Source organism: Hyposmocoma kahamanoa, unplaced genomic scaffold (assembly GCF_003589595.1).
Source record: "Hyposmocoma kahamanoa isolate Upper Pololo Valley unplaced genomic scaffold, ASM358959v1 65, whole genome shotgun sequence".
Classification (NCBI taxonomy): Eukaryota; Metazoa; Arthropoda; class Insecta; order Lepidoptera; family Cosmopterigidae; genus Hyposmocoma; species Hyposmocoma kahamanoa.
In genome coordinates this window covers 13,478,075-13,505,983 of record NW_020653853.1, presented here as the reverse complement: position 1 = coordinate 13,505,983, position 27,909 = coordinate 13,478,075, and the positions used below count along the sequence as shown (strand labels likewise).

Genomic DNA, 27,909 nt, shown 5'->3' with positions numbered 1-27,909 from the left:
AAAAGAAAGGAGCGGTAGCGGTAATAGACTTGTGATCGTATAGAGCATATAGCAATGTTTTATGATATTTTAGTTTAATTTCTACTGAAGTGACACGAAATGGTTTCAAGTTTTATTTTCATGATAGTCAGAAGTTTTTAATAAAATTAAACTCAAACTTATTTTCATTATTGCTTTGAATATCGTCATATGTACAGAAATATATTGTAATAGTGCCGATAAATAATGATAGCACTACAACGTTATTTTATGAATACTTTACTGGCAACAATTACGCTGCTGTCAATGTCAAGTGTAAGCATTTAAAATAACCTCATCATTTTATCAATACTTTTACCCGTCCATGGGATTGTTCTACAGCAAAATTTCTCGTTCTGCGAAAATGGCAAGTTCACCGGAAATTCAAAAGTTTATCAAAGATGCAGTTTCACAAGAAAAAGTTGTGGTTTTCTCCAAATCGTATTGTCCGTACTGCCATATGGCTAAAGAGGCAAGTTTTCTATTTTTTCTTTGTTTTAGAAATTTCCATTTTTTCCTTAAAGATACAACTGGATAATGAAAAAACGTTTGTCATTTACCTACTAATTTTTTATCGGATGTTAGGAATTTAGGATTATGTTTATAGATAGGCCAAAGTCCATTAAATTGTAATACATAAACTATTTTCAAATCGGTATCAAACGTATATACTAATTATTTTAAGATTGTTTATATATACGTATATTAAATTCTTGTTCTTTTAAATGCTTAGGCATAAATATTAAATTCGTTTTGAATTTATATGGCTAATGTCATTCCCAGAACTCGTTATTGTTTCTTTGTTTTGGCGGTAAAGGTGACAGTAGGCTTTGAAAGGGGCTCCTTTTCTTAGTTAATTTGTGTCATGGTGAGCTTACCGAAATAAGAGGCTGTAAATTTAAAAAAAAATTCTTCAATCTTCAAGTTCATAGATATAACCTCAAAATGACTTCATGACTCATTAAAGAACTCCTTCAAAGTGTCTTTAACTTGAAGGTGGCATTTAGTTAACATTTACTTAGTAAAATGAAATATAGACATCACTAATTTTAAGTTTAACCAAGCACAAGCATAATTTGTATTTCAGAAAAACAAAAACAACTCAGAAATGACTGTTATTTCTCTAATCCTAATAATAGAATCTGCATGTGCTACACTCGCTGATAATAGGCCTGTCATAATAGCTGTTTCCTGTTTACGTCATACACATGAAATAGCATATGTAACAGCTGCCAATCTAATGAGCTGGATTCCAATACCTAAGCCCACTTTACTATAAACAGAAAAGGTGAAGTGTGAAAGAGGGTATTTAGTCTGTATCCTTGAAGCATAAAATATGTAAACATAATATTTATTTGTCATTAATTGTATAAACACATCCTTTTCTATCGACTTGAATATATAATGAGTCTTATTAACAAAACACAGTTATTATTATAATGTTGTCAAAATTATTTTCCAGGTGTTCCAGAAAGTGAAGCAACCAATAAAAGTGTATGAACTGGACCAGCTTGATGATGGGTCAGCTATACAAGATCAACTTGTTTCTGTCACAGGATTTAGAACTGTAAGTTTGTTAATAGATAGAATAGATTGTTATGGACAGAAAATTAATCTAATTTCTAGCCCCTCTTCAGTAGAAACCAAACATTATTTATCACCATTGGAAAGACAAATGTTGTAATTGACCAATTAATTATGATCAACACAACAAATTACTTTTACCACTAAAAGTAACATTTTACCCTATAAAAATAAATTTATTTCATATTTAAAACAATACAAACATTTAATCTAGATGCATTATTAAATGTATAATTATATCTGCAGCATGAAGCCTACTCCAAGAAGTAATAATATGGTTGCAATAATGTTCCTATGTATATATGAAGCAAGATGCTTTTGTTGCAATTTTGATTGACCCCTGTACCTCTCAATATTTTTGAACAATGTAGAGTTTGCTATGGTATGTGTGGTTTGACGGGCTGATGTCCATAACTCGACACTTTTGGGTCTATTTTGTGTGTATTGAAAAAGAATTTGCGAATTAATTATGACTTGCTTTAATGATGCAAGAAAAGTCACACAATAACAAAATGGATATTATTTCACATACCTATACACTGACAAAATAAACATTACTTAAGAGTTGCTCTGCTTGAATCAAATTTTTGGTTAATTTTCCATGGATCGAGCGGCAGGGACACTGGCTTTATTTCAGAATAATTTTTTTTTTTCAAACCAAATTAAAGCCATTTGAAAAATACATATAGTATACTATACATGTTCTATTTAATTTAGTTTATATAAAAAAAAAGCATTTTATGTAAAGTAGCTATTGAATACAGCAGTTTACTTGTAAAATTTCAAGGTAATAATAATAGTAAAGTTGATAATTATAACAAACTGGTGGAGTAATTTCATAATAATTGAATATCAACTCAATAAAAATTTAAAATTTCAAGGTAAGTTTGTGGTTTTTTTTCTATGGTGAAAATTTTTACTAATCATGTTTTCACACTGTATAGTAATCAGTGTATATCCTCAATTTTACTACCTATATATTTTTTCCACACTGATTGATTCAACACTGTCACTGTTGTGCGGAATCAACCAAAGCCATATGAGGTTGTATAGACTTTTAAGTTGGATTATCTTATTAAAATTGTTTTGACATTAATATTACGTCACGCCAAGTTCCCGGTAGTAATTTTGTCCGTCTATAACAAACTAAGTATAGGCTAATTGCATTACATTTTGAAGTCTACCAAGGTTTGTTATTTGATGTCAAATAGAAAGTTTATTATTGATAAAAATACAGTAAACTTGCAAGTCTTAGGACCATGTAAAAGCATTAGGGATATCAGCAAAATAACCTTATTGCACTACTCAGAAGTAGTTTTATCCTTATGTGGATATCTTTGCTTGTCACAAAGCGACAAATAATACCTACTATATAGCATGACTTACAAAGTATTTTTCATGTTCAGCAAATGCAAAACATTGCAACAACATATATTTTTTATGTGTTATACGAGTATATTGGGTATACATTACTGTTTTTTTATGTCATAATGAGTACCGTGACAATCGACTATAAATACATTTCTGCAATTGTTAGTAATTTTGAAGTTTATGTTACATACTTATTAATCCTTTTTTCATTTTTTGTCTTGCCGCCTGACAAATAGTTTATGGTATAAGTTATATTTGATACTTTTTCTTTGTTCGTCGTGTATCTTGCTATCTGTCGAATGACTATGAGCGAATGGGTTGCGTGATTTGTGGCGTGTAGGGTCAAACTCTTTATGAGAAGATGCAGGGGCCATATGTGGCTGAATTTTCAAATTAGTTGATCCAGTTCTAGGAATCATCCTCGCCTTGCGCCTCCTGAGATGTCTTATTGGGTCAGGGATAGATTAGTTACCCAGTCATTGCAGTGATGAAATTGCTTTTTGTATTTAATGGACTAAGATCGATTTTCTTCGTCAACTGTGTTAACATTGAGGAAGTGACGAGTTTTTCCCTTGGCCATATAAATTTTCTCGCATTTATCGACCTCAGCTGTCGATTCATAGAGTTTTATCCGTGGCTGCCATGTTATTTTGCAAAGTGTGAAGCGACGGTAGGCGAGCAAAGGTCTGTAGTAAAATCTCGAAACACCTTTAACAAAAGCGACATTAGAAAAATAGTCTTTTTAAAATTTAAATTATATCCCAAAGTTCTGTGTGTATGGCATAGGCATAGGCATCCTCCAATTCCTTCTAATGTTTTATCTGTTTTAACTATTCTCCAGTTAGGTTCTACTGTTAATTTTTAATTCAATGCCTATGTTGTCGACCCCGACTTCACTTACTGTTTTTATTTAACATTGTATTACCATTTAGCTCCGTTTGCTATCCCCGCGGCGCATCATGTACCTTTTTTTTATCTTCATTTAATTTTAGGACTTTTGTTCTAGAGAACATGCCAGTCCTATCATAACCTTATTCTAATTGTCATGCAATTCACAATAAAACTTGTTTTTTATATTATTATTACATTGGAAGTACTACGTCAACTAATCATGTATCTTGTCATTTCCACTTTTAAAAACATGATGATTGTTATAATTACAGGTCCCACAAGTGTTCATCAATGGTAACTGTATCGGAGGCGGAACGGACGTGAAAGCTCTGTACGATTCTGGAAAACTAGGATCCATGCTCATCGGATAATTCAACCTGGAAAATTTTCGAACAAATGATATGTTAACCAGAACATCAAAAATATTTCTTTCAACATATCCTTATTTGTTTTTAGAAAAGACTGTCCACATTGTGACATAACCTCAGTTCAAAATCAATTGATCTCCACTTTCTCTATATGTAAAAGTTTTTAAAAACTTTATGTGAGTTTATAATATTCTGGTTTTCCTAAATCTTAAATTACGAAACTTAATATATTTTTATTTTATATTTATTCGATCCAAAATAAATGCTTAAGTTTTTATTATACAGTACTTAAAAAAAGGATAATCACTATTCAAAGTGAGTTTGTTGACTTCCTGTTTGACGTTTCTGTGGTTTACTCAAAACCATAAATTTATCTACCGTACGTGGCAGTGTTTTGAATAGACAATAAGTGTAATTTTGTTACATAGTGTAATATGTTACAATATACTCAAAAGTACAACTTACAAAATGTTCGACGTTATTATTATTATTATTCGGATAGCCTACTCCAGGGTCTATGTGACCCTATATTATTGCGTTACTTAGTAAATAAATGCATGTATTGGTTGATCAGACACTTTGAGAAAATACGATTTATATTCCATATTATGTCGCGTAGTCGGATAAAACTCTGTGGATCTTAGATGGCCTAAAGCCTTGTGTAAAGAAACAACGATTCAAGGATTAATGTGTCTATACTGGTAACTTAAAAAACACATTGCGTATTTTTTTAGTTAAAAGGTTCAAAACTGAGATCTCGATATTTTAATATATGTAAACTCAATGGTGAGATGAAGTAGCCAACAATTTTCAGAAAATATTTTTTGTTCCATAGAAGAATGAATGAATCTATTACTATTATTTAATAATATCTTTCAATGTACTACTTCTTTTAAAAATCGATCGAGTTTCTGGTCAAAGTGAGTGAAATGTAATTTCAGTTCATGTTTTAATATATTATAAAGATGAGATATAATTTAAAAATAAAACTTTGGAAGTCTTGTTTATTTTAGTGCATTTTTTTCATTTATTATCCAAAACGTAAATTTACTGTGGTTCTTAAATCTGACCCACTGAAATCCCTTTAATTGGTTTATACATATAGGTGGCTTCAGTAATCGTATAGCATAAAGCGCTTCCTTTTTAGAAAAAAATATACAAATTGCATAGTTTTACTAAATCTTGCAAGATTTGAAAGTGATATAATAAAATTTTATATGAATCCATGGAAACGGAAAGTATTCCGTAAACAAATATATTACTGAAGCATGATTTTTCAGTGATTTTAGAATTATACTTACTCGTGTATTATCAGTCACGCGGGTTTACTTTGCAATCATTGGTCCATTTTCTAACACCTTTCGTGCGGGTATCTCGCATCATAATAAAAGCAAAATAAAAGGATTGTGAGGAGGCAGTGCGAGCTATGATGAGATCCCTCGTGACAGAGTAATCGCTATTTGATTCTAAAACCAAATAAGTATACAATGTATGTACCTACTATATTACAAAGTTAACGCAAAAGAAAACAAAGAACCAATTAACCTTCATATAAAATATGTACCAAGCAGATTCAGAAGATGTATGTTGTTTTATTATTGACGAATGATTGGGCTTACTTTAATTATGTAAATAATGTTCGCGTCACCCTCGCGCCCCTCACGGTGTCGGCGCAACGCTGCCGTCTCAAATTAATTGTACAGATTCCCTCATAAATCCTTCAGTCGAAAGTCGACCTCCCTTTCGTAACGATCCATTAGCTTACAAAGTTTTTATGCGTATAGTATGTTATTGATATAATTTTATATAAAATTTTTGAAATCTACACTTTTTTAATGTATCTGTCTGTCGTTCGTATTATATATACATTTCTATGATGTTTAAGCTTCTGAAAAGATATCTATTTTTGATAGATATTAATTTTAGTTAGATATTGGTTTTCGTAACTACTCTTGATAATACGTTAAAGTAAAATACATCAGATGCAAGTCTCATTTGGGATGGGAAAGGTATTTTTTTCAAAAGATTTTGTGCTGAATTGCTCTTTGTATAAATCGTGTGTCCTGCATAAGTGAGAGGATAGCATAAACGGTTTATTACGAGCGCTAGATGAAAACATCAGGCGCTCTCAAGGCCACTACGTGTAGCCTGCCGAGGGGCGACTGTTACTCCCAAATATGGAACTGATGATACAATCTTATCGGAGCGCTTACTTCTAAAACAAACGTAGACTAAAACAGTACGTTTGACAATTCTAACTGAAAATTAGCTATTATTACAAAAGTAACACTACCATCACTCAATTTTGTCTTTGCATGCATAATTACTTACATATGCAAATTTTGAAAACGACTGCAGAAAGTACTATTAAGCTCAGTCAAGAACGAAAAATTGCGATCTCTTTTTAACAGTAAAGTAGTTTTTTAGCAGTAAAGTAGTACCTTACGTGAGCAAGTTGTAGCGCTAATTATGTTAAGTTGTCCTAACAATATACGAGTTCCTGTAAACTGTTCTTTCGTCCAATTACCACCGGCAGCGGCGTACCCTACGCGCAGTGCCAATATTATATCTCCTATGTCATTGATAAAAGCGTCGTTTTTGCCTCGACGAGAGAAGATTGTGCCAATTGCGCGGGTGTGACAAGGACAGTGTGTACCCTCGCAACCCCTATGTCGGCGTCTGTCCTAGCTGATCTTAGTTCCCCAGCCCTCCGCTAGTCGGCGCTGTGATCCCGCATTAACACAACATGCCACTTTATTCCTCGGAAATTCATGTAAACAAATCCTGAAAATTGAATAGTACTAATATTAATAGTTCCTTGAAGTGTCCTGTGATTTTTGAACTGTGTAGTATTTTTTAAATTGATATTTTTAAAATCTAAATGAACGGTTGAGGTATTGAAGGATATTTAGGGTAAGTGAAGCGAATTTCAATGTGTCCCTTTTTATTCTTAGCTAAAGACAATGAATTAATTACATTGGATTGAGTTAATTATCAGGTTTATAGTCTCTCGGGATATTTAGTAAATTAAATGTTAAGTTTGACCACACTCACCATATATTTTAAACTTTAACTATGAAAGTTTTCGTTATTTTTTATTTTTAGATTAACGGCTGTTTCACGTGATGGAAAGTGAAGGTGTGGTCATGGATGGTATACGCTAGTCTTGAAGGTGTCATTTTACTGTAACTATGTAAAAAAATGTATGTAAAAAATAATATTTAGTTACTACTATCAAATTTATTTATTTAATTTTTAACGTTACCATGTGACAGAACGAACATTAAGTCGTGCGCCTGGTGGTGAGCGACACGCCTATTCATAACAGTTACATTGCCACTCAGAGCTTTAAATCACAAAGATCTGAGGGGCACTGCCACTGCGCCCGTCTTCCTGAGACACAAGTTGACAAGTTTCATGTACCTGTAATTTCACCAGCACCCTGTCCCTTCAAAACCGTAACACAGTAATGATCACATTACCGCTCGGCGGCAGAAATAGGTAAGGTGGCAGTACTTCCGTGGACGGACTCGTGCACAAGGAGCTCTACTGCTACCAATGTTAATTATTATTAATCTACTTCTGGGCACTGGTCTCCTCGAAGGAGCCTTAGACCATTATCCAAAGCACAGGCCTACTTGGGGTTGGAGCTTCACAAGATTTTAATGTAATTAAGAATAATATAACGTAAACGTGCACCTAATTAAGATAACGATACAAATGCTATTGAGTTTATAGGAACAGCAAAAGAAAAAATAAAAAGGAATATGAACCTACTTACAAGTCACAAAGGTTTGTGTTGAGGAACTTCGAGCCTTAAGCATAAGCCGACGCATTTCCCCCCGGTTTTTCCTTATGCTTCTTTCGAACTCCGTAACTTCCTAAATAAAAAGGAGACATTACTGTAATTTTATTACATTCGCTAATATTCCGCCTTCGCGATCCGTGGACGTAGAAGCCACTGCGGGAATCTTATTTCTTTTACGACGATATGGCCTCAAGGAATGTGTTTATTTATATAAGTATTATTTGTTATTTATATATTATTTAGTAGCAGTAGAGCTCCTTGGTTCATTCAGGGAAGTACTTCCACCTTACTTATTTCTGCCGCCAAGCGGTAATGTGAGCACTACTTGTGTTCCGGTTTTGATTTGAAGGGACAGGTCGCTGGTAAAATTGCAGGCATCAACTTATGTCTCCAGATGACAGGCGCAGTGATAGTGTCCTTCAGATCTTCGCGATTTAAAGCTCTCAGTGGCACTGCAACTGCTATGGAGAGGCCTGTCCTTGGTGTCATAAAAAAAGACGGTGAAAAAGATTTTAGCAAGCTTTTGATGACACTAGTTTTAAGACATTTATATAACTTATATAAAATATACAATAATAATGCATTGAACACTTATAGGTAAGTAGGTTGGAAACATTGACGTTCCTTGCACTGAAGTAAGTAGTTCGTTTTGAATTCTACCATATTAATTTGAAAATTACAGAAAGCGAGCATCCAAAAATCGTTTTTCCGTCAGGTCTCTGGTACCACTCTATATTTATGGACATTAATATCTTCAATTGAGTACAAATTATTTATTACAAATAAAAACGTGGTTTCAATGTGACGTATAACACATTTTCCTAAAGTAACGCGTTAGGGAAAAAAATCCCCACACCGTTACTTGCAACTCTGAGGCAAATGACGAATAATGATAGGAATTTCTTTCTCCTGAAATTGCTTGTACCGCATCATTTGTTTACATCAGATGAGGAGACTATTTTCTTTTCACTCCAGCCCACATTTATAAAATGGTCCATGTGACTGTAGAAATTCAATGTTTGTAAGTGGTAGACAATCTAGGGGTTAAGATGGGGGGATGATGCCTGTTATAAGGCAGACGGCATTTGGGCGGCAGCTCAGAGCGGCGGCGGCTCTGCTCCGAATACGACGTGTTCTGAGTATCGCGTGAAAACTTTTCATAACTTTCGTCGGATTTGTACGTGAATTTTTAAATCTGCTCTTCTTTCAACGTGCGCTATTTCAAGCCTTTCCTTTGGTAAGAATGACGGAATAATATGAATGTGCTTTGTGGATGTCTCTTGAGTTTTATTTCTTTTGCTGTTACAGACTTAATAAACGTTAAATACTTACTTAATACCTCGAATTCTAATTGATTGAATTTATAAATCTTTGAGTCTCTTTTATATTTGAAGAAAATAATACTTAACAGTGTTGTTGGTATAACACAAATATGTAGTTTTTTTCTTAACGTCAAATCGTTATATTATTTAAATAATGCAATTTCCACTGGCTTCTATAAAAACGGGTTATTCTTTGTCATGAAGACTCAAAGCCTTGCAGTCTTTTTTTCTTTTTGCATACTGTCAACAGTCCTCTGCAGAAGCTGCCTGTCTAGCAAACAATGTTGAGCTAATTTCGCCTTTCCACGTTCGCATATCGCTTCACTCTGAAAAGCGCTTGATTTTATAATAAAAAGGGATAAATGGGAGTTGAATGTACGTACTTACCCGCTTACCCGTTGACGTGGAGACGCAGGTTGCTTTTGCCTCTTTTAAGAGGGGAAATAAAAACCTTGCCTTGAAGTTTGTTGACGTGTGCTCAGACTGAGTAGAGTCGCATAGCAGTTATAGTACCGTTTTGTGCCTATTTGTGCTCATTAATGAGGGTGAATCGAGCCCTTTTATGCTAAAGTGGTTCGTTTGTGCAACCACGTGTGATTACAAGCAGAACTTTTGCTTTTTAAACATTTTAAAACGCAAAAATGTACGATATAAAAGTGCTGTTTTCGCTGTTTGAATATAGTCTGCTGATTTATGAAAATATCGATAGGATTTTTATTGCATTAATGTCGTTTATTTTAAGTCCTGTAATGTTACTCAATAAATTATAATTTTAACGTAAATTGATTTGGGCATAGCAATTTTTAACGTAGAACAAAATATAAACTAAAAAAGGAGCTTAAATAAAAAAAAAAAATACAATAATAGGAAAAAAATATTATATTACTACTAAGAGTTCAAGATTTCATAGATATATTGCCTTCTTTCATTATTTAAAATCGTTAGTTTAAACCTTTATAATATAATGAGTTTATTCAACCAGAAAATTCCTTTAAATTAAAATGATAATCTAACAGTTGAAACGATACAACAGGAATTGTAGTGAAAATTCTCATTCCACATTAAAAGCCATAAAATTCTGAAACTATGTGTGGTAGCTAGCGTGTACGTAAATACAGCAATGAAGTACACATTGCGGCCATTTACCAAATCCTTTTAGAGTATAATGAACTTGTTGTTAATTGCAATTTTAACAAAAAAATCCTTATCGGAAAAAGTTAGCTTCGGTAAAATTATAGAAAAAATTATCGTTAATTAATATTCGAACGTCAAACTCGCTAAGAAAAATAATCTGCAAATTTAAAACTCCAAACTTTTGATGGAAAAATATATTAATTAAAGCTCTAGAATGCGTCGGGAGCGGCTCATCAAAAATGTATAGAATTCGTATGATTTGCATAAAAGTCATTTTATTGCCTCGAAAGACAAACAGAATGGGATATTAGCCGTTGGAATGAATCCAAAATTGCGGCGTGAATACAACTATACCGCAGTGACGAGGTGTAACATCTGCCTTCAACTTTTACATTTCATTAATTGAGCTGTAAGGGTGTAGGTAGGGGTATTGTTTGCGGACATATTCCAAAATGTTATCACATCCTAATTTCATACCTACCTTTTTCACGGTAGCTTTAATTACTCTGTTAAATAGGACCACTTCTTACTTTGTGTCATACAAAGTAACTAAATAATAAATCTGTCACAGTAAAGCTTTTCTGTGATTGCCAACGCCCCGCCAGACGCGGCAATTACAGCAAATCCTTCTTTTTGTAGAGGTCTATACCCAGCATCTTGTAAAGATGAAAGGCCTTCATTAACTGCACAGCTCACATTACATACATAATTTGAATCGTCTTGTGTTATACTTTTATAAATTCTATTTTAACATTGCCTTAGCAAAAGTGCTTTGTTGGAAATGATTTGTAGCCTCGTAGCACTGCTAGGTCGTAGCACTTCGTCTCTAATTTCCCCCGTCTGCACGAATTTGTGCTTGTAAACCATGAATCTGTGTTAATGCTGGAGCGGCCTTTAACTTGGAACTCGTAGTAATAGGTAGTTAGCGCATAAACGGAAGTTGCTCCGCTTTTACCGCACGTATTTACGTATATGCTCGTGGTCTAACTTCATTAAAGAGTCCAAATTATTAGTTCATAATTAAGACGATAAGTGACGCGACGAACTAGTCGTGTGCCTGATGTTAAGTGACATGCCCGTTCATAGCAGTTGCAGTGCCACTCAGAGCTTTAAATCGCGAAGGTCTGAAGGATACCTGAAACAAGTTGTCTAACACGTCTCATGTACCTGTAATTTCACCAATACCCTTCAAAACGGAACGCAATAGTGCTCACATTACCGCTTGGCGGCAGAAATAGGTCGAATAGCAGTACTTTACGATCTCTTTCACAAGTTAATAGAACATGGTTTGTGTCACATCTATCCTCGTCTTCTCCTGAACAAATTATGCATAACTATAAAACTTCGGGGAAAATTTTAAATGACTCATCAAAGAAGAATTATTCCTAGAATAATCTCCCTCAGTCTTAACCAAGTTTAAAGCTAAGAAACAAATTTACTAAATGCTAAAAGTACCAGCGATCCACTCAGTTACCCGTCAAGAATAGCAACGAGACGAGTTTTGGCAAAGAATTCAATGAGCTCGGCGTAATTATGTCAAGCAAAGTTTCTTGCATTCATTAGCCGTGTAGCACTTAATATTCACCACGGTGCCGAGTTACATTTTTACTTTAAGACGTAAATCCCCGAGAACACAAATTACATGGAAATTAGACGAGTTGTGCTGAAATTGTGTAGACTTGAGGCTTGACATGCCGTCGACAGAGATGCCGAGTTTGTAGCGTCACTCATGACTATGAGTGAGTTGTCTCATTTTGATTACTTTCTGTGTAAATTAGAAATATGAATAAGCGTACTTTTGTACAAAAACGAATATTATTATCAAAATATTAATAACTTAGGAAGATAATTTCTATCATAGACTAGCTCCTGTCCCCCACTTCATTCATGTTTATAAAAGTACAGTATGTGCTTGGCCAGGATTAAAATTATCTATCTACCAAATTTCGTTTGAGTCCGTTTAGCCGATTCAACGTGATTGAGTAACAAACATCTATCCAAATCCTTTCTCATTTGAAGTATTTTAGGGATTACTGGTTGTGACAAAGGACATTATATACAGTGGGGTTAATTTATCCAACTTTTGGGGTTTTGACATTAAACAACTCATCGTCTTTTAAAGAGGAACATAACCTTTATACATATGTATGTTCGTATGTATAAATATATGGGAAAATCTGTAGGTGCATTTGTTAAAGATCTATGTAAATTACGTTCTATCAATGTCAGTAGTGAACTCAGTGTTTACAAAATTCTATTCGAAATAAAGTTTTATTTGACTTTGTTTTAGAATTTCACGTATTTGAACGCGATATTGCCCTGGCAATTTCATACGCAAACATTTATCCTCCGATGTAAGCTCGTGTATGTTGGTAGTACTAGAGCGGATGAAGAGTGATTATTGGCTTATCCTAGATTTAATACAGAGTGTTGGAGTGGAGTTTACTGATAGTGCTTTGTTTTGATACTTACGTACAGTTTTGTGTTTATTAATTATATATGAAGAAATTTTAATTCAAAGTAAGTGTAAATTACTACTTAGAGTTTCCCTTGGTTGTAACAACTGAGGAGTACTACCAACCTGCCAACCAAGAACGATCAACGACCTCGATGGCAAAACGGTTTGAACTTTATGCAATACGGGGAAATCCTTAGTTTCGAACCAAGTAATTGGTGCGGCTGCTTAGCACAATATTTATTATTAAAAATGTCTTTTTTTTTATATCGAAATTACTTGTTTTGAAAAGTAAAATTTACAGCAGGTGACATTTTCTTTGATTTTAGAATATTTTAACAGTTCTATACATTTTAGTTGAGTAGGTATTTTAATTTTAATAGTAGTATAGCTCCTTGTGAAAGAGTTCATCCAGGAAGATACTGCTACCTTACCTATTCCTACCGCCAAGCGGTAATGTGAACATTACTGCGTTCCGGTTTTGAAGGGTAAGGGCGCTGGTGAAATTACAGGCACACAGGACTTGTCAACTTATGTCCCAGGGTTACGGGCGCAATGGCAGCGCCCCTCAGATCTTTGCGTTTGAAAGCCCAGAGATGCACTGCAACTGTTATGGAAAGGCGTGTCGCTTAACACCAGGCGCACTTGTTTGTCCCGTTACTTGGTATTATAGAAAAGGAAGTAGGTATAAAGGAAAAGATAGTATACTGTTTTGTTCTGAGTGGAACGTGATTGTCTATTTCGAATAACCTCCGGAAATACAACTTTTGCCAACTACAAGTAACTCATTTAAATCGTATTTATTAAGTTTTTTTATGATACTAGGTTATGGGATGAACAAGTCGTGTGTCTGGGGACAAGTGACACGTCTGTCTATAACAGTTGCAGTGCCGCTCAGAGCTTTAAATCGCGAATATCAGAGGGGCACTGCCGCTGCGCTCGTCACACTGAAACAAAGTTGGCACAAATACCCTTCTAGACCAGAATACAATAATGCTCACATTGCTGCTCTGCGGCAGAAATAGGTAAGGTGGCAGTACTTTCCTGAATGAACTCTCTCACAAGGAGCGCTACTGCTACTAATAGTACGATACTAATTCATGGTAGATACTCAGTTATTGGTACAACCTGTCTATTGCTGTGTTTTTATTTACAAAATGTTATAAATTTTTCCTTTTTTCATCGCTCTAATTGATAATATGTATAAGGGTGCAGGTGAAATTAGAGGAAAATGGGACTTATCAACTTACGTGTCGGGCGCAGTGGCAGTGCCTCTCTGATCTTTATGATTTAAATGTCTGAGTGATACTGCAACTGTTAGGGACAGGCGCGACGATTACCACGAGACACACGACTTGTTCGTCCCGTCACTTAGTATTATAAAAAAACATTGCCATCAAACGTAACCGTTCAAATAGAACCTGAAATTGTCCCTTTTTAGTATGGAACGGCTTATCCATTTCTCAAAATTTCAGTGGAGTAAAAGGTTTTACTGAAATAAAACTAATATAACTTTTTACCTAAAATTCTACTTACTTATAATAATAAAACTTTGTGAATAGGTAAGTGTATAGGTAAAGGTATCGCATACCTTCAGATTATTACCCTCCGAAAATTTGTGGGAAGACAACACGAGTCCATTCGACTAGAGTTTACCGCTCCCTACCACCGACCTGCGCTCCTAACATTTGTACATTTGCCACACTCGCAATTAAGCTTTTAATTAGAGCATATATAGAACATTGCAAATGTTAAAAAATGTTATTATATTTTTTTTAACAAAATTATACGTTATAGCTACTTTGAGTTGTTAAGTCATAATTTAATTAATTGTCTTGAACATTGAACCAAATACAAAAGTCTTGAAATAATAATATCATCCTTAATGAAAGTACGACTACTCCCGGTAATCAAAGTACACGACATCACTTTGAGTAAATTAATAATTGGCATTAATTAATTACAATCGTCTCATTGTTTCAGATGCTGAATCGGACGTTTCTGAAGATTCCTGTACAATATACGTAGTCTGCTCAATAACATTAACAAAGCATATATAGTACAAAATATCGAACTTACTGTTCTAAAAAGATTATTTTTAGATTGCGTCTTAACGTAGTAACATTACAAAACAGCTCGCGAGAAACGGCTTGCCAAATCGTCGCTATTTACTATAATATATTGGGAAAAGATAGTGTAATCGAGCGGAGTCCGAGTTTTATAGGCGAAACAATGCCGCAGGTTCTCATAAAGCATCGATATCTTATAGGTTGTGATTTTTCGTGGGTAGCTTAGGGGGTGGAGTATGAGACGAGGGGCGATGTGTGAAGATAAAGAGGAGATGCGCAGCGAGGGAAGTGCAAGTCCGAAGAGGCTATGCTGGTCGCGCCGCCCCCCTGCGCCGTTGCCCGACACCCGCGGCCTCTGCTGCGCCAAGCTGCTCAGGAAGAACGGGAAACCCAAAAAGGTCAGTGCCGTATCTTTGTTACCTCATTGTATTAAGTAGTAATGAATTATTTATACACTCCATGACGTGTTATTTCGTCCATGACCGGCCAACTATTCCATGATTCTTAGTTTCTTAGAGGGAAAAGATAAAATAAGTTTAATAAGATATTTTCTTACTTTTTGCTTGCAAGATATAACCTAAAAAGATATATTTCAGCACAATTCGTGAATAACTTCAAAGTTAGCTAAAACACTTAATCTTATTCGGCATTTCAAGATATTACAATCATCCTATCAAGGTGAAATGTTCCAATACCGAACGGTAGCCCTCATATTTCAAGGTAGAGCGCGTTTATGCTCAGCATAATCGAAGTTTCAAACAAGTTTTGGCCACGAACGGTTCACTCGTCCTCGAATTTATCGCAAGAGTATATTACAGATATCCAGTGAAGGTACACAGAGCGGTGGAAGACAATATTATGTACATTGCTTTAAGGATCATAACTATTAAGGCAAATAACTTGGCCGCGTCGCCGCCGCCAACTTTAGATCAAATTAGTTTCCGCTGTCGTCGCTTCTTCAAGTTTGATTAACCACCCCAGGAGAACACAAACGAACACAAAATTATACGTAGACATATGTTCTATTAACATTATACCATTTTCAAATTGAAATTCTGAACCAAGAATGACGAAAGTTGTTCAAAGAGATGGTGTGGAGTTTTTCAACTCATTAACAAAGACCTTAATTTCTTAATTAATTTTGTTGTAAATGTAAAATGCTCATAATAAAGGAATGAAAAAATATCTGCAATTACAGTAAATGATATTTGGTCTTATCCACACATCAAGCCACATCGCGAACGAAGCTAAGCTAGCTTAGCTAAGCTCACGTAGCAGCCGGGGCATCTTTTCATACTTCGGTTCACACCGCGAACTAAGCTAACCGGGCGAACTGAACTAAATCAACGAACCCGCTAGCTAGGTAAAATATGTCGCCCTTCACCCCCGCACATATTTTCTTAGCTTAGTTTTGCATGGAACTACGTGAGCTAAGCGAGCTCACTTGGCTTAGCTATTTATTTATTTATTTTATTTTTGAGGGTACAAACAGCTTGTATCACGATGCAGTAGAAAGTATATTAAGTAATTATAAGCAAAAACAGTTCCCTACTGATAAAAATACTATAGCAGTATACAGCATTGACAACACTTAACAACTAAATGACATTGTACACACACACATTACAAACAACATTACATAACATTACCCAAATTAGCTCGCTTTATTAATAAAAAATGAATTAGATAATATGCTTTTGTAACGTACGCACAGCTTGTGTTAAACAAATCAAAATCGTAAAGAGCAGAAACGTTGTTAAAGTTATTGTTCGCACACCATATAAACGAATTCCGTTTGTAATTTTGTAAAGCGACAGGTAAATGAATTAGTGACTCGTTACGTAAATGCGTAGCTGGAACCCATAAGTGAATCTCAGATAGAAGCTCGGGGCAGTCGACGATATTAGTGGTAATTTTAAAGAGATAGTTTATGTCTGCTATTTCACGTCGCAACGCATCATACGTAGTTGGTTGCATGCAACTATGTGAGCTAAACTAAGTTAGCTAGCTTCGTTCGCGGTGTGGCCTGCGCTTAAGCCTTCATAAAGAAATAATTAATTAGTACAACGAACGATTATGACGTTTATGTCGCCGATTCAAACTAAAGACAGAACTGTCTGATCGCAATGAGCGCTACAAATCTTGGGTAATGGAAGAAAAAAAAACAGAAAATGTTTTCTTTGAGTCAAACGGCATTTCAGAGTGGTTGCACTCACTATTTTGCAATTCTAAGTTTGGCAAAGAGGTTTCAATTCCACTAATGTGTTTCTAGCTACCATTTCAACCTCAGTGTCTACAAAGCGAAAAATATTAGTTTACACATCTCTGATTATTTGTGCTAGTACTTGCTTGACAATATGTTTAGGATTTTTAGAAAATATACGCTAAATAGGAAGTAGTTGGGTGCCACCGCCGCCGTCACCTCGTGTATTTGAGCGACACTGTTTCCCGCATCAAAGGGTTAAGTTGAATAAAAGATATGTAAACTGAGCCATTTTTGTTCGTGTACGTTATGCACATATGTATTGAAACTACCTCGCGACATTGCAGCGTATTTCAATGTTCCACTCGATTTACATCATGAATAGAATGTTTGAAAGCTTTGCGCTGGCAGTGAATGTCAATGACAGAGAGCACAATACATTCAAATAGATTCTTTAATATGTGACGAAAGAAAGTTTAAATTCTTTAAAAACATTAAGCAAAATGAGTTTTGAAAGCCAGCGGAAATTTTGAATATTTTTTGTTTCCGTCTTTTTTGGCTTCATGCGGTAAGAACTTTAGCCGCAGACACTTTTTTATTTTACATAAAAATTATGACATTTTTTATGGAAGGTAAGGCTCAATTTACATTGCCGCGGAACTGAATGGAAGCAAAATATTCGTTACCGTAGCATAATGACGTTTATGTCAATTAAGCAATGTACAAACTAAAATTTTTTAGTCTACAGCATTTGGATTTTTTATCTGATTTTTTACCGATTTGCATCAAATGGGGAAGTGATAACTGAAACAGAGGCTTAGTTTTCAGTTTGACAAAATCAAAAACAAATAAGAGTTGAAGAAGTTGGTATATCGCTGGTCAAGGTGTATAGAGTTAAAAGGAGATTACGTAGAAAAATAAACCATAAATTTAAAAAAATCTTAAAGTCACGTACTTATCAAACTACCCTCATAAAGTATAAGCTACTTATGTAAAATTTTATTACAAAAATTCGCTTCCATTGCCTTCCAGGTATACAAATAAAAATTCATTCGTTCCGGCTGGATTCGAACCAGCGACTTTTTTTCCAAACCAGGGCTATTATGATCTTTAATCAATAATGGCAACAAACAAGTAGATATAAAAAATAATAATATAGATATAAATATCATGTTAGTAAAAACATTATGGTAATCAATAAAATGAATATTGTAATGAGGTTTAAGGTTTTCGGTTCGGACCGGACACGAATTTCAGAGCTCCTTGTGACAGAGTTCGTCCAGGGGAGTACTGCCACCTTACCTATTTCGGCCGCCAAGTAGTAATGTGAGCATTACTGCGTTCAGTTTTGTAGGGTAAGGGTGTTGGTGAAATTACAGGCACATGGGACTTATCAACTTATGTCTCAGAGTGACAGGCGCAGTGAGGGTGCCCCTCAGACTTTTGCGATTTAAAACTTTGAGTGACACTGCAACTGTTATGGACAGGCGTGTCGCTTTCCATCAGGTGCACGACTTGCTCGTCCCGTCACTTGGTATATATATAAAAATAAATCCGTACAGTTCATGTTACAGTTGCCTTTAATATATACCAAATACTATATATTTATTTATCTTATTTATTTATTTATGAAGTAATTTATTTCAAGCCACATGACCCATATAATATATACCTTAATGACTAATACATATACAATATAATATAACAATATAATAAACTAAATAACTACTCTACACGAATTACACTTGTCGGCGGCGTGTGGCGCAATCTGCTGTCAGGTAACGAGCCCGGAAACGCCGATATACGACACCCTTCGGCCAAAACTCCTCCTTCTCGACTGATATTCGGTCAGTACTCTCACCACGAACGAACTAGCTCCGTGGCCGAACGGTTACCATGCCGGACTGCCACGCAGAAGTCCCAGGTTCGATTCCCGGGCGGGGGGAAATAATTGTATGGCCTACATTTATTTATCTCGTGAGTTGGGTGTAATTTCTGGTTGTCTATGTGTGTGTCCATGGCATCCGCGACTCAGGGTTTCCCTAGTGCCCCTAGCCCCTATGTTGAGAGTGTGTGTTAAAAAAAAACAATATATATACAATATATGTACTAAAGCCTATAGCATTGCATAACACTGTTCGTCCCAACGTGCGCGACGGGAAGTGAGCATGCCTACGGATCCAGTACCTATCGTGAAAATAGGGAGGGTGCTGTACGTGCACCCGGGGCGGCTCACCTAAGGCACTAGCCTTACAGGGAACCGGATGAAGTACGTGCAAACGTGCTGATCCGGGGTTCGGACCTGACTTACATGGGCCCTGTACGAGCTCGCACTTCATACTTTTAATTTTATCATTTAACTGCTTCCGTGGCCGAATGGTTACCATGCCGGACTGCCACGCAGAGGTCCCAGGTTCGATTCCCGGGCCGGGAGAAATATTTGTGTGGCCTACAATTGTTTCTCTCGTGAGTTTGGGTGTAATTTGTGTTTGTCTATGTGTGTGTCCATAGCATCCGCGACACAGGGTTTCCCTAGTGCGGGGCTATGTTGAGTGTGTGAGTTATTTATTATTATTATTATATACTGCCCTTCCCGCATAACCAAGAGGTTCATAGGGAGGGGCACTATAAACAAAACTTATGTAGAAAGATATGGGACCGTTCGTTCCAACGCGCCTTTCATCACATCAGTTATTTGTTGGTTATTTGTTTCATTATTATGCGAATGTGTGCGACACGCTATTATTTCGTACACAGTTACCCTACTTGTTTTATTCTACTGTGTCATAGGCTTTAGTATTACATTAAATCTACATATAATTTTAATCCTGCGATTATGCACAGGCAGATAGGTGGTATACAAGAAACACAACCAAGCTTTTTTCCATTGAATATTTGTAACCAGCTTATTTTCGAGTAAAAATGTATTATAACATAAACTGTCAGCCTAATTTCCTCGTAGGTAAATGAATTTCTCTTCAGTTAATTAAGCTTTGCATAATAATTAGAAAAAAAATACCTTCCCAGAAAATGCTGAGTTTCCTAATTTGTAATTGAAAATTGCGGAAATCCTTTGTCAAATGGTTGCTGACAATTTAAATTTTGAAGGAAAAGTACCGTACTTCAATGAAAAAAGTCTTTTTAGGTATATTTCTTAATACAGTTTAACAATTAATAAGATTTACTTATTACAAAAAGAAAAGTAGGGGCTTCCACTGGCAACTTAGTGATTTGACAATAAATGTACAATAATATCAATATTATTATTGTAGACACAGATTTGGTATCGTAAATCGATACCAGATCTGTGTCTACACATTGTTAAATTCGGAAAATCTATACTGTGTCCTTAAACGAAATGACCCCTCTGTGTTTTTAGCACACTGTTTTCCTAAATCCTTTACCTGTTGGGTTAAACAACGTACTATTTCCGCACTAAAATCATCATCAACCCGTTTATACGACCCACAGCTGAGCACGGGTCTCCTCTCAGGCGAGGGTTTAGGCCATAGTCCGCCACGCTATCCCAATGCGGGTTGGGGACTTGACACGTTTTCCGAGGGTTGAGAAACTTTCTGCACTGACGTGCAGGTTTCATCATGATGGTTTCCTTCACTGCAAAGTTCATGGTAAATTTCAAATTAAATTTCGCACATAAATTCCGAGATACTTCAAGGTGCGAGCCGTGACTCGCGATAGGTTAAACCATTAGGCAACCACGGCTTCATTAAATCACTATTGTATTCCGATTCTGAAGCATATATTAAGTTTATCATATTACAAAATTGAAGACTACGTGTTACATAAAGATGTATGGAAAGAGGACACGGCTCCAGAATCCACACATTTTGATTCAAAGTGTATTCCATAGCATTTAAGTTTATTTTGAGAAGAGCAATCCCTAGAGTTTCTTGCTCGTTCTTCTCAGGGAGGGCAGCGTACTAAACGAGCAGTAGCTTAAATGTGACGTTTTCAAGTGTAAATTTATTTTACCTATGGAATAAATGATCTTTGACTTGGATTTTGACTTTGTATAAGTAAATATTAACGATGATAGCGGGCGCAAGCCTATGCCCGGAATTTTACTCCGATCTTGTGTACGGTGCTATCACTATATATACTTACACAAGGGAAAAGTTTAACAAAGAAAATACGTCGAACAGACAGTCTCCTTTTCTCGAAATAAATTTAATATAAGATTTATATTGATTGTGATCGCACTCCCTCATATATTCCCCCATTTATCGGGTTTTTACATTGATATTTAATATAAAATATTTATTAAAAGTTTAATGCCCAATAAATATTTAACAACACACATTCCTTACCTGTGTTCAAAGTGGTATCTTACATGTACAGAAAGATTCAATACTTTGATTCGACAGTTTAAGGCATTATTTAATTTAATGTACTACTGTTCTTTCTAAACCTAATTTGTATTTTGTCTTTGTGATGGTGAAAATAGCAAAACAAAACAGAATTTACATCATAAAAAACACGTTTTCACCTCAAAAATATCTATACGATTGGAAAAATGATTCATCAATACTTATGTGTAGAGTACAGCATGGGTACGAGACATGGACATTCACAAAATATGGAAAAAATAAAATGGATTGAAAAGATATCAAATGAGGAAGTTTTGAAAAGGGTTTGGTGAAAAAACTCCATGGCACTTAAGATGACGGTCCAAAGTCCTAATCGGGCATTAGCTTAAAAAGCTATATATCCTGATGGTATATCCTGTACGGTCCTATTCCTCTTTATCATAAACAACGCACAGAAACTTGTTTAACAAGTACCTGCTTAGAAAAAGGGATATTAAAGGGGCTTATAGAAAGTACAAAAACTATCTGAGCGAAGGGACAGCAATGGAGTTAATGTAGCACGAGGGGTTAATCTGGCTATTATGGTAATGTGTTGTTACTTATATCGTGTTGGCCTCATGAAATTCATGAAAATACGTGCCGATCTTACGGAAAGTTCAGTGTTCTTTACAAAAAACTCTGTTTATGGACGCGTAGTGTTAATTTGTAAGTAGAAAGAGTGTTTGGAGAGCAGTTGCCTATCACGCAGACGGTTCCAATTAAATTCCAAGCAAGGCCCTGCAATATTAAGTCTTTTTAACCGATTTTAAAAAAGGAGGACGTTATCAATGCGACTGTTTGTTTTTCTTCTTTTTTTATATGTGTGTATGTATGTTAGGCGATAACTCCAGCGTTTGTGAACCGCTTTTGGTGATTCTTTTTTGTTGGAAAGAGGGTCAGTAGTGGTCCCATTTTAAATTTGAAGAAAATATTCCACCTCTAAACGTGGCAAACGAAAAGGGGATGAATGACTTATGAGGTCGGTTTTTTAGTACTCTGTACTGAGATTATCGACTAATATGCACTATAACTTAACTGTCACTTGCTAGAAGAAAGATAGTTAACCCTGGTTTTAAACTCCTTAGTTGTTCCATAAACTCTGAATGAAGGCACTCCGTGAAAAATCAGGTGACGAAATTTGAAGAGCAAAGACTGTCAGACTGGGCGCAAAACGTGATGCTCTCGAGGCTAAAACATCTGCAACCATCTTTTACTACTTTGTCGACAGTGCTGTTATTTTAAACACTATAGTTACTATTCCATTAATTTTACGTTTTGACATGTAAGTGACAATTTCGTGACCTATTACCAGTGCTTTCATGGACCACTGGTGAAGTTACACTTTGTTACCGGAGAGGAAATTCTGTGCGTTTAAAAAATATAGATAAGTTTAGAAACTTTTATTGAAGTATGTACCTGAACTATAGAATTGTTACCTGTGGTCCGTGCGGAAGTCGCCAAATCGATTTCAAGCTCAAGTATATAATCACTCGATGTTGGGTGTGCTGGGATGTTAACCTAAACCAATATGGCTGCGGTTTTTTTATTATTATACCAAGTGACGGATCGAATAAGTAGTGCGCCTGGTAGTAAGCGACACGCCTGTCCAAAGCACTTGCATTACCATTCAGAGCTTTAAAGCTTTGAATCGCAAAAATCTAAGGGACACTGCCACTGCGCCCGTCACCCTGAAACATAAGTTGACAAGCCATATGGGCCTATAATTTCACCAGCATCCCTAAGAAATAGGTAAGGTGGCAGTACGTCTCTGAACCGATTTTTTCACAATGAGCTCTACTGCTACTAAATACGGTACTCCAACACAGTCCATATAGTACTTGCTGGTGTGTCCAAATACGTTCACGAGGGAACATCTCAAAGCAACCACTGATAGTGCAATCAGGCTCAGACTCAAAAATAATCTACACGATAACAATAAGTATCTGTATAAGTAACTAAAATGTGTGCGTGCATATTCCAAATAAGTTTGTCATTGAAGGTCGAAGGATCCCGGAAGTGGTACCAACATTATCGTAATTCTATAGCGAAGGTTCGCGTAGTTCGGTTTATCGCCTAGTTGTATATAATTACCTAAATACATATTTACATATCTCAGCCCTGGAAAATGTCAGGTTAACAAAACTTAATAGTTTAGATGGGAATTTAATATGTTCAAAAGCGCATAATACCATGCAACTAAACTTGTAGCACTTTCGCGAAGTATCTTGAATGTAATTTCATACATCTCAACTTTGTGGATGGCATGGCGGCGCAATTTAGTTCGCGGGTCTTTTGAGCTAATAAGTTCGCTCCTCACCTTAAAAATTATTGACTTGCGAATAATATTAACATATTTTAGCATGACTGAGTATTTTAGCGAAAATTGCGAAAATTTTTTGTCATATTTGGAATTTCATTATAAAGACAAGTGAGTGATAAAAGTATGAATGCCTTTCTAGATATAAAATCATTTTAATAAATTTAGTTTCATATAACAACAATCATTTCATCAATAAAATCATTTCATGTAACAACATCTAATCATATGATATTATCTGTTTTGTTATCAACTTAAATAAATACACATAAATAATTAACCAAAATTATTTTCAAGTTATTTTTTAGTAACAAAAGCTTAAAATACCTGTGTGAAAAAACAGCTGAAATAGTAGAATTTTCATCTCAGGACCACCGAATTGTATTTCTCCAGGAAATTCTCATTCCTAAGAAAACCACGAACAAACGCAGTAGTCTCATATGGAAGTACCTGTGTTGAGGAAATTAGTCTTTCCCGAGACACCTAGTCCGAGTATCCAAGATAGGGCAACGGGATACGGGCGCATCCTGGATGTCTTAGCCTTATAAATTGCGGGAAACAACGAGCTCGAGTAATAATTTACGCTCCTGAGCGGCATTTAAACGATCCTTTCACAGTTTATACATCTGAAGTAGAGAGGAAAAATATTGACTTAAAAGGACTCTACTACAAGCCTCCACGGTTCTCTAGGGTCGAATTTCATTTGTTTAGAATTTGTAATTAATTCATTAAATTTTCACAAATAGATATTGCGCATCAGTTGCTTTTCAATAAAGTTAGTAATTAAAGTAATATACAATTTCATATATTTGGGTTTCTTATTATAAATTAATAAGCAAAAATGTTGGAACATAATCTTATGCTGGTATCTTGCTAAGCAGTTTCAAATTCATTATTCTTTTTCTCTTTCAGCAGCACTTATATATTTATGGGTCCTAACAGTAGCAACTGTAGAAAAACTGACAAACCTTTATTGTTACTCCTACACATATTCTACTACCCAGTGTCAGGGCGAGTGTTAATTTGCGTTGGCTCCGCAAAGCCGCGGGATATAAAAGATTTTACGTTCCAACAGTTGAAGCGTATTCCCTGATCCCCTCTACAATTCTTACTGCCTTTGAAATTCCACTTATTCCACACTTGTTTTAATGGCTTTTGAACAAATCTTAGGGTATTTAGTGGCTTTCGTGCTACGAGTGTAATAATCAGAATTTAAATATGTGTATGTCACTTTTTTTACGATACCAAGCGACGGGACGGACAAGTTGTGCGCGTGGTGGTAAGCGACACTCCTGTCCGCAGCAGTTGCAGCGCAACAGAGAGCTTTATATCGCAAATATCTCAGGGACACTGCCACTGCGCGCGTCACTTTGAAACATAAGTTGACAAGTCCCATGTGCCTCTATTTTCACCAGTACGTCGTGCCAGTGCCCTTCAAAATGGCAGTATTTCCCAGAACGAAACTTACTTTTTAGTCACAAAACCAATACGTGATAAGTTTTCTTGCAACTGAATTAACCTATAATAATGACTAGGAGCATTTTCTTGTAATAAAATACATAGTAGACTAACTATATATATATATATATATACACATATATATATTACAACATAAAAATAAAAGAATGTGGAAATATAATATATGTGAACTGAAAGTGAAATATTCAGTAGCAGTAAAACTCTTTGTGAAAAAGTTGACTTATTCGTCCCGGCACTTGGTCTCATAAAAAATGAGTCTTAATGTCGTTGCACTTTTGCTAGTTGGATATCGCTTTGCAGTGAAAATGTAGTGTTTCACTCAAAATATTATCAATATGCTTGATATAGAAATGACGCAAAGACAATTTCATACAAGTGTTCTACGCCTTTTCTAAGCGAAGTAAGATAGATTAAAAGATAATCAACTTCGAGTGTAAACTCTCGTATCCGCCAAAGTAGAGCTGGTAAACAAGCAATTGACGCTTCTTATTTCGAACTCTTACAAGTTGAACGGTTTAAAATGCTTCGCTGTAGCCGATGAAAGTTCAAACATGAAACTTATCGCTAACTACTTCCAACTTCTTTCTTGAAGCGATCGGTTCAGGCCAGCTGTTACGCTTTTTGCTCATCTGCTTCTAGATGTTGAATGACAAGAAAATAGGATATTGATTTTAAAATTCTCCTAAGATGTGTCGACATATGTCGGTGAAATCTATCCTGGACGATAACACTATAATCTGCGCTCAGTCCAGTCACGTGCAAGTTTTTGGTTTGTTTTGGGAGATGAAAGAGATGATATCAATTCTAATCTCAGTTTCTACTTCGTGCTGAGTATATTCACACACCAAACGTGAGATAAAATAGTTACGGATAAAGTGTAGTCATTAAAACAATTAAACCGAAAACAAAAAAATGCTAAACGATATTTAAAGTTTTAAATTCTTATTGAATTCATATTCAATTCTTTTTTTGTGAAATTACTCCTGTAGTTTGTTATAATTATTAATACAAAGATCGAATACTTAGAAAAAAATCCTGCGATCCGGTCGGATTCGAACCGACGTCTTCAAGCAAACCATGGCAGACGCGATGACAACTAAGCCACGGAGCGAACCAACCTCAAGATTTTTTCTATGTGCTTGTTTGTTGGATCTTTTGTATTTGGTTTTCAACACTTTTTACGATATTTAAAGTTTCCAAACTTAACAACCTAAGCGAAAGAATAACGCTTTCTGTTTGCGTAAATCTGTAAAAAAACAACAAAGTAAATCTTAGCCACACGAAGCATTTTTTTCCTTAAATCTGTCTAAACAGCAACAGTGGAAGATTTTAAGGATTGCGCGATATTAAGCCTCTCTCGGAAGGACGGGGATTTAATATGGCCCCAGTGCATTCCCGCGCGACAAGCAACCGACAAGAAACCAGACTAAACTCGGGTTACGTTGGCACAGTGTTATTGTATTTATAGTTCGATTTTATAGTTTAAGGGAATGTGGACTCTCGCTGATCCCGTATTCTGCTCTGCTGTCTAGTTCATGACATTATTACAGCGTATGCAAAGTTGCAGAGTCTGAAACGAACACAAATAAGAAGTTACTTCGCAACCAATATAGAATAATAATTCTTCTTCAGAAAAAAATCCTTCGATCTGGCCGGATTCGAACCGATGTCTTCTACCATACCGTGCCAGACGCTATACCAATAAGCCACGGCGCGAACCTGCTGAAAAAAGGATTCAATTTGTATAATAATTATAAAGTAAATTTGTAAACAGTTGAACTCTCAAATTGTGTTTGTATCAAAGGGTAATATTTCATTGTGTAGTTTGTAATACTATGGCTTAAACTGGAATATTGTTAATTTAGTATTTAGTTTTTAAATTCTCATGTAAGTGACAATTGTTTTAATGAGAACTAAGTATCTTCGAACCTAATCAGAAACAACTTACAAATAATTTAAATAAATAATTTGTTGACACATGTAAAAGAACAACACAAGTTGGCGTGACGAATTGGACGCGTATATGAAAGGTGATGGCCTGTAGTGGCGTTAAATCGCGAAGAGCGGAAAAGGGTAGGGAGGGCTTTGCCCTGCCGTGAGACAGAAAAGGTTGAAAAATTAAAAAATTAATGTAAATCACATAAAATATCACAAAACGGTGTCTTTATAAAAAATAAAAGTTTAATGAAATAAAGCGACGGGGCCTTCAAATGCGTCATATAGGTAATATAAGACATTAGAGGAGATAAAAAATAGTATACATAGTTAGCTATCGATAACTATAAAGTGTAGATAGAAAAGTACGCCCCAAAAGTGTGTTTGCTGGAAATTTCGTATTCGCAATTTACACATTTACGTTTATTGCATATATAGTGTATCAAAGAGGACTGTCCCGCGTGCGCGCACTATACAAACGGAGTTGATCCTCTTTTTATTATTATTTTTATGGCAGCGATACATAAATTTTTTAATGGTTTTATTCGCTGTCTTTTTTGTAAACTTTTAAGTCATATATATATATAT

General features: G+C 35.4%; 2 protein-coding genes across 2 annotated transcripts in view; both read left to right on the top strand.

Moving 5' to 3' along the window:
• Nucleotides 1-299: 299 nt before the first annotated feature.
• On the top strand, nt 300-5,179 carry LOC113231339 (glutaredoxin-C4-like). Its single transcript, XM_026465621.1, has 3 exons — nt 300-490; nt 1,481-1,585; nt 4,137-5,179. The coding sequence occupies exons 1-3, from the start codon at nt 344-346 to the stop codon at nt 4,233-4,235; spliced, it is 351 nt and encodes a 116-aa protein (XP_026321406.1). The 5' UTR covers nt 300-343; the 3' UTR covers nt 4,236-5,179.
• A 10,092-nt stretch (nt 5,180-15,271) lies between these two features.
• Nucleotides 15,272-27,909, top strand: part of LOC113231437 — an 81,262-nt gene continuing 68,624 nt past the window's right edge. The window contains exon 1 of the mRNA XM_026465757.1: nt 15,272-15,418. Within this exon, the coding sequence (XP_026321542.1) occupies nt 15,272-15,418 (147 nt within the window). The remainder of the gene's footprint in view (nt 15,419-27,909) is intronic.

Coding starts and splice junctions, on each gene's coding strand:
- LOC113231339 (XM_026465621.1), top strand. CDS start 344: ATGGGATTGTTCTACAGCAAAATTTCTCGTTCTGCGAAAATGGCAAGT. Junction 491..1,480: donor ACTGCCATATGGCTAAAGAG/GCAAGTTTTCTA, acceptor ATTATTTTCCAG/GTGTTCCAGAAAGTGAAGCA. Junction 1,586..4,136: donor CTGTCACAGGATTTAGAACT/GTAAGTTTGTTA, acceptor TTATAATTACAG/GTCCCACAAGTGTTCATCAA.